This window comes from Pterocles gutturalis, unplaced genomic scaffold (assembly GCF_000699245.1).
Source record: "Pterocles gutturalis isolate BGI_N339 unplaced genomic scaffold, ASM69924v1 scaffold42044, whole genome shotgun sequence".
Taxonomy (NCBI): domain Eukaryota; kingdom Metazoa; phylum Chordata; class Aves; order Pterocliformes; family Pteroclidae; genus Pterocles; species Pterocles gutturalis.
The window spans coordinates 1-12,740 of NW_010134720.1; the positions used below are offsets into that span (position 1 = coordinate 1).

Consider the following 12,740-nt stretch of genomic DNA (forward strand, 5'->3'; position numbering starts at 1 on the left):
GCCTCTCTCTAATCTATCCATATATATATAAAATATTTATTTTATCTGCTGTACCTAGCTACAAGCTCAATTCCCCCCCAATTCCACCCTTTATCTCAGCTGGGCTCCAGCCCAGTGCCTTACCAGGCTCCTTGTTCTCGTTGGGTTTAATGCACCGGACATACGAAGGCTCCTTGGACATCAGGATTTCTATGAGGCTCGTCAGACTGTTTTTGAACTGGGTTGCGACCTAAGATGACATGGAAAGAACTTGCTTTGCTTTGGAACTCCAGTGCTGCAGTAATTGATTTCAAATTTGTTCCCTGCACCCAAAACCTGCAAGGAAAAGGCTGACACGGGTGTTAGTGCCACAAAGCTCCAGAGGCACAGTTAAATCCTGAGTTTCCTGGACAGGGAGCTTGGCTGGGGTGGCTGAGCCCCTGCCACACAAGGCAGCCCTTCAGAACCAACCGCTGCTGGATGCGGGGCACGGGGCTCGTTTTGGAAGGATGCGTTAATAACGTCACTAAGGGATGTCACATCGGTGGCCGCTGCCTCAGCAGCATCCCTGTTCAACTGCCAGGAGCTAGCAGGGGTGTTACACCAAAAAAAAATAATCCACTGAGCTGGGGACTAAGGAGGGGATCAGTGGTTAAACCGAGACTTGGGAAGTCGAGTTGATATTCAAAGTTAGGACTAAAGATGAGACTCACAGTCTCTGGCCTCCTCCTGTTGTCCAGCTCCGACAGCAAAAAGCAGTCTCTGAGGATGCCGTTCTTGGAGTTGCACAGCACCTGGAAGAAGAGAAAAGCTCCTTTACTCAGCAGCCAGGCTGCTCCTGCTGGGAGGACGCGGTCCTACAGAACATTGCTAAGGAGGGAGAGATGTTCTTGTTTGCTGCAGAGATTAAACACACCTGCTGCAAAGCATCCCTGCTCCAGGCAAAGTCACTAAAGAGAGCAGCACCCCCTGTTTTTGTTCTTACCTCTTTCAGGTTCCTGTACAGGAGATCGTTATTCTTCTCCAGAAATCCTGAAGGAAGAAGAAAAAAAAAAGGTTTTGAAAAAAAAGAAAGAAAAAAAAAAGGTTTGATTCTTTTTGGAGGCTACAGACCTCAACACAAAATCTGGACATGGATATCCTCAAAAGCCACACCGCATGCACGTTTAGGAGTTCCCATAACACCATGTTCAGAGGGCAGATATTTTATAATTTGTCTTCACATCAAGGCATCACCCACCACGTCGGCTCAAAAGCTCGCGCAGCCGCTCGCACTCACCGACAGCACAGTAAGTGACCTCTCCCGCGTAGTGGAGGAGGCGGAAATCCACCCAGTCGATGGATTTCCTCGTTTTCTGGTCTGCAAGCTTGCGACTGCAGGGGAGGAAAAAAAAAACACCCTGTAGCGCTCATTTAAATACATTCTCATCACCTGTGTGGGAAAAAGATCTCAAGCCTCCTCAATTCCAAAATGAAAACTGAGGGAAGGATTGTTTGGGATGTTTTGCCCCAGAACAAGAACCCACAGGGGAGAAATCAAAATTTTCAAGAACTGCAGGAAAATTTTAGAAAGCAAAGACTCTTGGGGGGGAAAAAAAAAGCCAAAAAAAGGAAAAAAAAAAAGAAAAAAAGGGAGCAACTTCACAGTTTAAATTCCAGCTTTGTAAGCAGCTGCTGACAGCAGAGCCGCGTGTCACAACATTGGTACATCCAAGTTCCCTTCCAAGAGCATCGCCAAGTACAGATCCCGTTTAGCAGCCCCAGCACTTCTATTTAAAGCTTTTAATCAGGCAGAGCAGCACTAAGGCGCATTGTGGGGACAAGAAAGTTGGCTACAAGCTTCCCACTTGGCTGCGATGAACTTCAGAGGTGCAGGAGCGGTGACAATTCATCAGCGCCACTCTGAATCGATGCCTCGCCAAAGCCCGTCGCCGGCTTCTGCCGGGAGCTGCCAGAGCAGCCCAGCGCCAGCGTGTTCATCTGCAACCAGAACCGAGTCCAAACATCCTGCAAACTGGGTAGGAACCAGAAGGCCACTCCTCTGGGAGGTCTGAGCAGAGGCACGTTTTTTTCCTCTTCACACTCAAAGCTCACACAGATCAAGGTGGGCTCCGATATTGGCGTCCACCCCTCCCAGCTGGGCCTTGGGCTCCTCTCCCCAGTATCTCCAGCTTTCCCCAGAGTCGGTGGGGGAGAAAACCACCCATGGCCAAATTCATCTGCTCTTAGTCCCTGATTTTAGCGCGGAATGAACCAGCCCCAGAGATCAGCATCACACCAGCAAAGAGCCAGGAATCCCCCCCCCCACCTCCCCAACACCCCCGGTCACGCTCCACCCGCGCGGCACATCACGTTAGGCTTGATTTGCTTTGGTACAGAGGAAAAGTTGTTCCCTCCCCAAAGCTCAGTTACGGGTAAGAGATGGGAAGAGCTTCCTCCGGGGTAGGATAGAGGGTGTGAATGCATACGTCACGAAGTGGGCATGATCTCCTACTTTCTCTTCCAGCTTTTCCAAGAAGCTCAAATCTGTCGCTTCACCGGGTCGTAGGCATTCCTCGTCCTGAAACAGCAGGAACCAGGTCAAACGCTGCTCTGAGAGGACCGCTCCCTCCTTGCTAACGTTTCATACAACTGTGTTGTTGTACTTGGTTACCACTGGAGATGAGTTCTATTTTATACAAGTTTTTTTTCCTGGTTAAATTGGGAGCTTCATTTATCTGGGTTTGGTGGAACTGTCAAGATAGATCAAGTCAAATCTCTTCCAACTTTGGCAATGCCCTGCCTCATCCTTTATTATTTGTAGGTTTTTTTCCAACAGACAGAAAAATGACATCGCTAGATGTCAAAATTCATCAGGACCTGAAGGGCTCCTGGTCTGGATGAATCGCAGAGTGGGAGGGGGAAGCCAAGCTCACCGATTGCCCTTTTCTAACCCAAGAAACACAACTCCCCAGTTGTCCTACGTGTAGAAAAGTCCTGAAAGAGCAAGCCGTTGTGATGTGAAGCTAACGCTGAGCTCCAGCAGCACCTTCCCTGGATGATGATGTGCTAATCCTGTCTTCTGTGCTGAGGCAATAACAATTCTGAGCTTTGTGGATGTGTCAGGGGTGGTGGCACCTTAATGGAAGTAGCACCACCTCTGTTCTCACCAGAATGGAGATGATTCCTTTATGCTTCTGCTCAACCAGGTCACAGATGATCTTGTTGTTAAAATACGGAATTGGTTCCCACTGGAAATGAGAGGAGAAAAAAAGGAAGAAGAGTTTGAGAGGAAAAATCTTTGATGTAAATCAAGTCTAAGGCTAAGTTACACTGCAAAAAGGGTTACAGAATGAGACCGTGGCTATCTTATCCTTCCCGTGTGAACAACGCAAGCTGAAAAAAAAGAAGAAAGCGGGATGTCTTCTTCATTGATGATCAGAAGCGTTCAGTGTAATGGCAGCTCAGAGGAAAAAAGGGAGGGGGAAAATAATAAATTACCTCGATTCCTTCCAGTTCGTATTCCTCCTGCTCTGCTTTCAAGGTCATCTCAATCAAGAGCTGCTGGAGCTTCTCGTTGCAGTAATTAATGCAGAACTGCTCAAAGCTTCAGAGCGGTTGGACGAGCATTAGTTTTTATCTGCTGCATGGACAGTTTCACCCCGACCTGCTGGTTTCCAGCCAGCCAGCCCACCTCTGTGGGGATCAAACCCACCCGTTCCTCCCATGCTGATGTGGCTCAGACCCAAGCACACAGCCCAGCTAAAGCTTTCCCGGGGGGTTCAGCCAGCCCAGGGCCCCAGGTTTTGCAGTCCCCCGCAGCTTGCCGTGCTGGGGTAAGGCTGCACCTGAGAAGCCAGGGAGGACTTCAGCACAAGCCCCACCAGCACGTGCCCAGACCACCCCACGCCTCAGGAGCTTTCTTACCTGTTTGTGTCCAGCACTTCAAACCCATAGATATCCAGCAGCCCAATAACTGTTTTCCGAGTGGAATCCTGTAAGGACACCATTGCTCTGTAATTGCTGCTTCGGCTGATGCTTCTTCCCTGCATGTTGGATGCTGTTTCCTTCACCTAAACTTTAAGTTTTCTCTTCGAGAGCTATCATGTGCCAATGGAGCAGCCACTTTAAAGCAGGTAATGAACCACTAAAACCATTTAACATACCCCCTTCCACACCTGACCAGTTTCCCAGCTCCGTGCTGCGGGATGCTCCTACATCAACCATCGAGCATCCCAGATATCTGGTGACAAGTGCTGCAGAGCTTCACTGGAAAAACCCTGTCCAGCGCGTCAGGAGCACTCGGTGCCTAGCAGGACACCAGACAAGGAACCAACCTTGTTGGCCAGAGAGCCGTTAATTTTGTTGACCAGCCAAGTGAAAGTCCGTCCATAAATCGCCTTTGCCACTGCATCCCGGGCGCAGAACGCCAGATCCACGTTCAACGGGCTTAGCACCTGGAAATAAAGATATCCCAGAGATGATAAACACTACACGTGATCAGAAAAAACTTCTGCAAAGCCAGTTCATGCTTGTGTCTTGGAGAAGCAGCCACACTGTCTATACCACAGCCGACCCCAACTCTCGCTGCCTACAGCTTTATTCACCGTTTCTTTCCCTTCAGCCTGGGGCACGGCCACCAGCCAGGACTGCGAAACTGCCTTTTGGAGATGACCAGCTTAGACAAGTGGGGAAAGTATTCTGACTTCCTTTTATTTTGTTAAAGTCAGTGCAAAATGCTCAGAGAACAGGTTTCCCCAGTGCTTTGCTCTGTGCATGCAGCCAGCTCCCCAGGAAGCACTCCGGGGACTGCAGGAAAGGAAATTCTTTGCCTCGGACGCAGGGCTGCCTGCAGGTCCCTGCTCCTGCCTTTATCCGTAGTTATCGCCTTGCTCAGCAGCCAAACTCCAACGCTGGGAATTCATTTCAGTTTAACATCTCGGGCTGGAAGAGGAAGGCGATGGGGAGGAGGAGAGGGACAGGCAGAGGATCTGGCTTTGCTGTGACACCCCCAAGAGCAGAGCCCCTGGTGTCACCACCACTGCAGGGGGGTCCCGGCCGCAGGGGTCACACAGGGGTGCGCGGTACCTCTTCGGATCGGGCTTCGATCTTCCGATGGGTGAGAGATTCCTGCAGAATGGACAAGTGCACGCCCAGGAGCTGCAGAGGAGGAAATACCTGCACTCAGAGCACGGGCGGCAGCAGCCTGCTGAAATAAGCGGCGTTGGGCGATCGGGAGGGTGTAACCCCCCAGCCCGCTCCCAGTTATACCCAATCTGAGCAACAGTAAGGAAGGAAATTTGAGAGATGCACTGCAGAGAGAATTCAGGACAGTTTATAACAGGAGCTGGGTATTTCTGTAATAATCCCTCTGCTTTTGGGAATGGATATTTTTCTCCTTAAGAGAGAAACCCAGCAAGGTTGAGGCTTTCTTCCTACCCCTTGTAATACTGATGCTACTTCAGAAAAAAATACCTTAGAAATCCATTTGATCTGCGTGCCGTCGCGAATGATGGCGTGCCCGTTGCTATCTTCTTCAAACTGGATGTTCCCCAGGTGCAGGACACTAGCCACGATCCCAAAGAGATGCTGATAACGAGAGATGCACCGTTAGAAAATGGGTTCCCGCAGCTCCACGGGGTGGCACCGATCTTTTCAGGATACTGGCCAGGCTGATGGAGACGAGTCAGCCAACCTGCTCCAGAGATCTGCCACCACCAGCTGCCATCGTGTTGGACGAAGGGATAGAGCTCTTTACCCACCCCTCCCACAATCCCCCCGGATGATGTCCCGCTCCATCCCTAACGCCTCTCCCAAGCAGGACAGCTTCCAGCCCTTTCAGGAAAGCCAGCAGCCCCCTCCTTAAATCCCCGTTGGCAGGCTCGGTCCCTTCGACATCCATACCTCTACGTCTTTTTCAGTAAAGTCAATGATCGAAAAAGCTTTGCGGACTATCTTCCAGTCATTCTTGTCATTAATAGAAAACACTTTGGCACACCGACCCTGGACAGTGAGAGAAAGATGAGTTAGTGCAACTCCTTGGCAAAGCAATTGTATCATCAGCACCACACACGGCATTCTACTGGGCATGCCACTTCCATTTCCAGCTTCCTCAGCCCGTGGAGATGCAGTCTGCAACTGGGCAGCACCTTTATTCACTCCTGCTAATGCTGACAGTGGCTCGTTTGGTCAGACCCTTCAGCTTATACTGCAAACTAAAGATAACTTAAAGCATTCAGCTTGGATAGTGATGACCAGAAAATGGTGAAGTCTTGTGAAGAGTTGAGCTTACAGCCAACTTACAGAGATGCACCATGAGAAAACGGGTTCCCACAGCTCCGTGGGATGGTACCAACCTTTGTTATGGTAATAATGTCACTACTGAGGAAGAAAGGAAACCAAGAGCTGCATACTGCATAACCATATCTATGGACCTCTGGAATACAAGGTCCATAAATCCTGAGAAACTCATTTTACACCAGGTTCAGACACAGGAGAAGAGATGCCTTTGTACCAAATGTAATTGCAGACAGACACTGCTCTGCTGGTCAGACCCCTCTTCTCAATGAATCCACAACTGTCTTGGCCATACCAGAGGGACCAGGGTCACCCAATGGTTTGGTGACATTCACTCAAGAGTGTTTCTGCTCTTGCAGCAGCGGGATGGCCGTTCCACATCACAGAACACAGGGAATACACAATTAATAGGAGACCTGGCAAAAGTGACTTTTTAAAACTCTGATGGCCTTGCTGTCGTACAGAGTCATGTTGCCCAAAAGCTTGTTTCCGCCCCACTACTCTTATCAGCTGATCCAGCAAGAGATCTTCCCCTTATCAGCCCTTATCACACGCATCCTTGGGCCATCACAGCTGGAAGAACGGCTCCTGCTCCAAAAGCACCGGGGGCACAAGGGTGTACGGCAGCCTGGGGGCAAAGATGATTGCAACCACCCTGCCTGGGGGTTTGGCTATATCGCGACACGCAGCGGGCTCGCTCCGCAGCCCAGCAGCATGCTCGGTGCACGAGGAAAGCTGCGTTGGCCATCCCTACAACTCCAGATGCGAGATACAGGCAGAGGGACGAGCTCTCACCGACCTGGATGAGATACGCGTACTTCTGGGGGTTGCGCTCCAGCCCCAGCCAGCACAGAAGATCCTTGTCTCCACCCTCCAATAACTGGTAGAAAATATGGAAATTCCTTTCCCCGTGGTTTTGATGGACAACGCGGGATTTCTCGATGAGGTAACTGAGGATGTGCCCTCCCACCGGAGCTCCCTGCAGGACAGAGCACTCGGATCAGCACCCACAGGTATCGGTAACATCATTGCGACGGAGCAGCAGCAGGAGAAGCGTGTTTCTGCTGCTACTCACCTGCCAGCTCGTGTTGGAGAGTTTTTATCCAACAATGGCACAAGTTGTATCTAGAGTTTGCTGTCCTGGCATAACTTGTGCTTTGCAACAATCTCTATTAGCTTTCTACTAATTTTACTTTTTTTTTTTTTTTTCCTCCCTAGTGATATAGGAAGCTTTCAGGATGTATCAACTCACAAAATGCAACACTTGTGAAAACAGGGTCAGGAATCTGCAGCGTCAGTCTCAATAAATCCCGCGCTGCCTGGTAGGTGTCCAAGAGGTTCAGCTTGTGTTAACCACGGTCCACTAAGTTTGTTCTCACCTTAAAATCAAACTGGATGTCCATGTATTTCCCAAATCTACTCGAGTTGTCGTTACGCAGGGTTTTTGCATTTCCAAAAGCCTGTGAAGAAATGGACAGATTAAGTCACTTGTCATCTTGCCGAGAACCTGATGCCCACGAGAGGACAAAGCTCCAGTGATGAAGACTTGCTGCGTGAGCCAAGTCCTCCTACTGAATCCAGTGGGGTTAAAGAAATACAAACTAATGTGTTTTCCTTGCTCTAACGTGGAGTTTGGCTAAACAAATTACCTCTCTTTCTTATATGCCCATAACTGGAGCCACAAGGAGCTGTTCTATGGTGTACAGTTTTCTCGCACCCCCAGGTTTCAGCTATTCTCCCCTAAAAACCCAAGTTTAAATCCCTAAACATTAAGTGATATGAAATCCCAAGCATCCTTCCAGAGGTTGTGCTGCCCAGAGGTGGAATGTAGGTTAGTATTGATGGGATATACGCAGGCGTAAAGTCATGGAAAACAGGGCATAGGCACATAGACTTGCATGAAAGTTGTGTGAAATGAGGCCATCAACGCCAACACTTCTGCATTCTGTGTTTTTACTTAGTTTTTACCTCCAGAACAGGGTTGGAAAGCAGGAGACGATCACGGACGATCTGCAGCTGCTCCGTCGTGGGGCAGGTTACAGCGTAGTACTGCAGGATCTTCTTGGATGCTTCCGTCTTCCCAGCGCCGCTCTCGCCGGAGATGAGGATGAAGTGGTTGTTGTACTCGCTGCACATCACCCGGTAGGCGTTGTCAGCTATGGCATACCTGAACAGGGGCGGCGAGGAGTGCTCAGGGGAGAAGCATCCGTTAGGAACGGCAACGGCAGGCAGAGCATCGCGGGTTTTTCAAGGGTACTTACTCCTGGTCTAACATGACACGTGTTGTGTGTGATGGGAAAGCACAGCACAAAATGTGAGACTGACTTGAGGTCTCATAGTAAAACACCCATAGTAAACTCATAGTAAAAAAAAAAATTTGAGGGGCAGATAGGATTGTTCTTTTCCCCACTACTGCTGCAAGATATAACCAGGCTGGGTGTGAACAGGGTTTGTTCACAGCTGGGACTCCCTTTCCTAAAGCAGAGGAGCCCGTTTGGGTTCCAGGGAAGGGAAGATCCCAACTTCTGCTGATAGAGACAGTACCAAGATAACCAATAGTGGAGCCTTCACCAATATTCCACATAAAGAAGGAAAAAAGAAAAACCTACGGAAAGCACCACCCAATAGGTTCCAACTACGAAAAAAAATATTCCAGCTCAGAGTTCAGATTTCCTCCCATCCTGGGAAGTCCCCATGGAGGCTGTGCACGGTCCCCTACAGTTTCCCCAGCATCACTTCTGCAATCCTTTTGTTCCCCTTTTATTCTCGCAGTCCGCTAGAAGAGACAAAGCCATCCCTCCCGACAGGACGGTGAGAACGTTGGCGTCTGCCAGACCCAGTGCCTGTGGGCTCCCATCCCTGTGGCTAGTGCACAGCATCACCGAGAAACCCAATTCATCAATGTAAACCAAAACCCGAAGGGTTCTACTTACAGATGTGGTGGCAGCTCAAAAAAGTTCACCCCTCGGTAAAGCTGCATCTGCGTGACGGTGTAGATGTCCAGCTCTTTGTACGGGTTGACGGACACAAGGAGAGTGCCGATGTACGTCTGCAGGGAGCAACGCACGCGGGTGGGGAACCTGCTCCATCAGGAGAGCGGCGGCTCCCGCGAGAGGAGGCGAGGGCAGCAGGACATTGTGCAAGAACAACAGGTTGTGTACCAGCTTCTCCAGTTATGAGGGGAGAAAAAAAAACAAAAACCCTACAAAAACCCCAAACCAAACCCCAGCCCTCCTACAGGCATCACTGTTCCAAAGTCACACCAGACTTCTTCCAAAACCCACCCAGTTAAGGGCTGAACAACAAAAGCAGGCTTAGAGCCTTACGTTTTATACACAAGTTTTTGATCTCTCATGATGCTTGTGGGATTTTTTTTTTCCTACTTAAAGTTAACATCATAACGCCTTCACTATCCCAGCTCTGTTTCACAAAATCTTTGCAAACGCCCAGTAACTAACGCTGTACAGGAAAGCCAAGGAGCAAGTTTTCAACAGGGAAAATGCCTTCTTGACTGCAAAAGATGAACAAATAATGTATTTCAGGACACATGCCATTTTCCCTTATTTATGTATGTTTTTAGCACATCGAAATGACAGACCTACCTTCTGCACTCTCCTTCAATTCCCTCATCAGTGCTGTAACAATATCAATGCTCATTTTACAAAGCAGGTGCTTCGATCCCGCTGCTGTGAGCCAGCGAATAATCTTGGGACCGCTGAGAAAAGGGACCCGGCTATAAAGTCCTTTTAGTTTGCACCGTGAAAATACCCAGCGCTTCTCAGACAGGTCAGATACCGTGTTCAGAGCTGCTGGGCACTAACACCTCGCTGGGTTTATTGTCTCAGAACACAACAAAACCAGAGCTGGGAGAATATTCTCTGTGCTGATGGTGCCTCCTGCCCCTGCAGCCTCGGCTTGCATCCCATCTAGATTTTACAATTTGTTTTTATATTTTTATGCTGAAGAGACATTTCACCTGCCACAGGCTACAGGAACCGCCGGGAGCAGCACTTACGTAGATGAGGTTCTCCTGGTAGCGCTTGCGGAGGTTGTTGAGGAAGGCGGTCTCGCTGGTGTGGGAGTCCAGCAGCACAAAGTCCTGCACCCCGACCCTGTCCCGGGCTATCAGAGCCCCTTCCATGTTCGCTTCGGTGTTATCCTCCACTTCTTCTTTCTGCAACACAAAGGAGCGATACAGAATTTGGAGAGAGACGATGGGGACCCCCGGGGTCAGCCCAGTCCTGCCCCGTGCCCAAGCCAGCCTCGCGTGGGGGACACCAAGGGATTATCATCTGAGTTGGCATCGACATCTTCCCAAAGACGGCGCTGATACCACGGGAGCTTGCACTCCAAATTCTTTACAAGACATCCGAGACTCACTGCCGTGATCCAAGGGGAAGACCAAGGCTTCCAGGCAGCCCTCACTAACGGAACGGTTGTTTGAGACAAACCTAGTGCTGGTGACGAGCTGGGACACTTCGGTAACCCGGTCCAGACAAGCAACTCAAGCACCAAGTTGGAAGTTAACAGTGGAAGAAACCAGACAATTGTTAGTTGCTACATCACCTGCAGCTACTGTGTCTAAATAACCACATAGGAATATAAATAATAGACATAACGACAAAAATGGAGAATCTCCAGAAAAAGAAGGAATTTGCATTCCCTTGAGGGGAAGAAAGCTGAATCCTCCAGCACTGCTCAGCACAAGCCGCATCGTTATCCCGGTCCCCGTCCGCTCTCCAGGCTGGGCAGCAGATGTCTCCGCACGCCCGCGAGAGCCCCGGCCCCAGCGCGAGGCCACCCCGCTGATCAAATCCAATGGCGACCCGGAGAAACGGGGAAACCTTCACTGGCACAGCCCCCTCCTCTTTTGAGAAAGGTGCAAAAAGGACGGCACTGGCACAGCACCCTTCTTCTGCGCACTCCTCTGCCCGTTCTTTATTGTGGAAGTTGAGTTCATACCAAAAATCCTCACTGCTGAGGATTGAGCTCTTGTTTCCCAGGCCATAGGAATGAATGTATGTTTATTTAATTAAATCAAGCTGATAATTTCATGCTAGCAAATAGGCAAACCTGTTATTCTTTATTCTACAGCAATAAATGTAGGTTTGGTTTTTTTGTTTTTTTGTTTTTTTTTTTTTTTTAAGGCACCAAGATGACACAGTTCAGAGAAGAATTCCCACCCTAACACATACAATATTTCCCTTCTGACAGGACTGAAGTTAATGTTTCGAGCATCTTACCTTCTAGAGTTCCTGGGCTTTGCAATTTAGGAGAAACCGGCCGAGCAGCCACCAGCTGAGCACAGGGAGCAGCTCCTCGGGCTCAGGGACGTGCACATCAGCCCAGCACCCTCCTCCTCTCCTGCTGCCCTTCCTGACACCCGGCTTTGTACATTTTGCTGCTCCACTGCCCAGGAAGATTGTGTGCAAGATTTTGAACAAGCATTAAAAGGACAGTGATGGCCTGTTTACACTGCCACAGAACTTTTTCTGGGGTTTGTTTATTTTTTCTCCTTGTGAAATTTTTTCTTTTAATTTTCCTAAGCAGAAGCTTTTCAGATTCTCTGTAGCCACAATATAGAATATTTCTGCCAAGCTTTGGCCATGCCCAGCTCTGTGAACCTCTATAGCGCTGGCGGAAGGCAACGCCACTTTGGACAATGGCGCTTGGTGGATTTTGAAGCAGGATTTCACTAAAATGATGAGCAAAGGACCCAACCCCACAATATTCTTAATGACTGAGGGAAGCTCAGGAGAGTCAGCTCTTAAAGAGGAATTTCCATGTTAGGCTCATTTCCAGCCCAGCCTCCTCTTTACATTCATCGTTTGTCTCATTGGGAGCGTGACGGGGGCTTGGAGCAGTAACATTACCGCGATACTCAAAGCATGCTGTTTAAATCCTGTCATAGGGTTAAAAATAAATAAATCAGACCTGCACTAACTTCACATACAAAAATTCCTTTTTTGCCTTGTCCACCCGCCGCCCCCAGATGCCCGTGTCCCCAGCGCCAGGCTGGCCGCAGGTGGCACTCCTCCTCTCGCGCCCGGTCCATCCTCCTCCCTGCCCAGCCACCGAGACACACACGTGGTGACTGCCCAGGGTCAGCAGCTCCAGTACCAGCCCGCTACCAACACACCAAAGCGATTCCATCCTGAATTAGACCTATGGAGACATCTCCACCACGCCACACGCATTGCCCGTGGTACCCAACCGCCGCCCATCGATGTGCCGCCCACGAGGAGCATCTCTGGAGGATCCTGGGACCCCTCGGGCAGGGTTCATGGCACATGAAGCCTCCCAACATTCTTGGCTGCTGTTTTCTTCCAGCTGCCAGTTATTTCAAGTTATTTCTGACAGTCCGAGGAAGAAATCGCCTGGTTTTCCTCCAGGGGTAAAGGAGTTTTTGGCAGAATTACTACAAGCAAAGAGAATACACCAATAGCTTCACTTCCGAAACACACACGCAGTATTGACCTAAATAA

At 49.6% G+C, this 12,740-nt stretch overlaps 1 protein-coding gene across 1 annotated transcript; it reads right to left on the bottom strand.

Moving 5' to 3' along the window:
• Positions 1-123: 123 nt before the first annotated feature.
• On the bottom strand, positions 124-10,396 carry LOC104467781 (unconventional myosin-Ih-like; the record flags this gene model as incomplete). The annotated part of the gene is made up of 17 exons (XM_010081678.1): positions 10,271-10,396; positions 9,189-9,304; positions 8,224-8,422; positions 7,635-7,715; positions 7,055-7,234; positions 5,863-5,961; positions 5,434-5,547; positions 5,047-5,118; positions 4,296-4,415; positions 3,886-3,953; positions 3,460-3,565; positions 3,129-3,209; positions 2,448-2,539; positions 1,259-1,353; positions 965-1,011; positions 693-773; positions 124-229 (listed from the first exon to the last, which is right to left on the bottom strand). Coding segments are annotated over exons 1-17 (1,783 nt in total), but the record flags the coding sequence as incomplete, so codon positions are not given.
• Between the last annotated feature and the right edge of the window lie 2,344 nt (positions 10,397-12,740).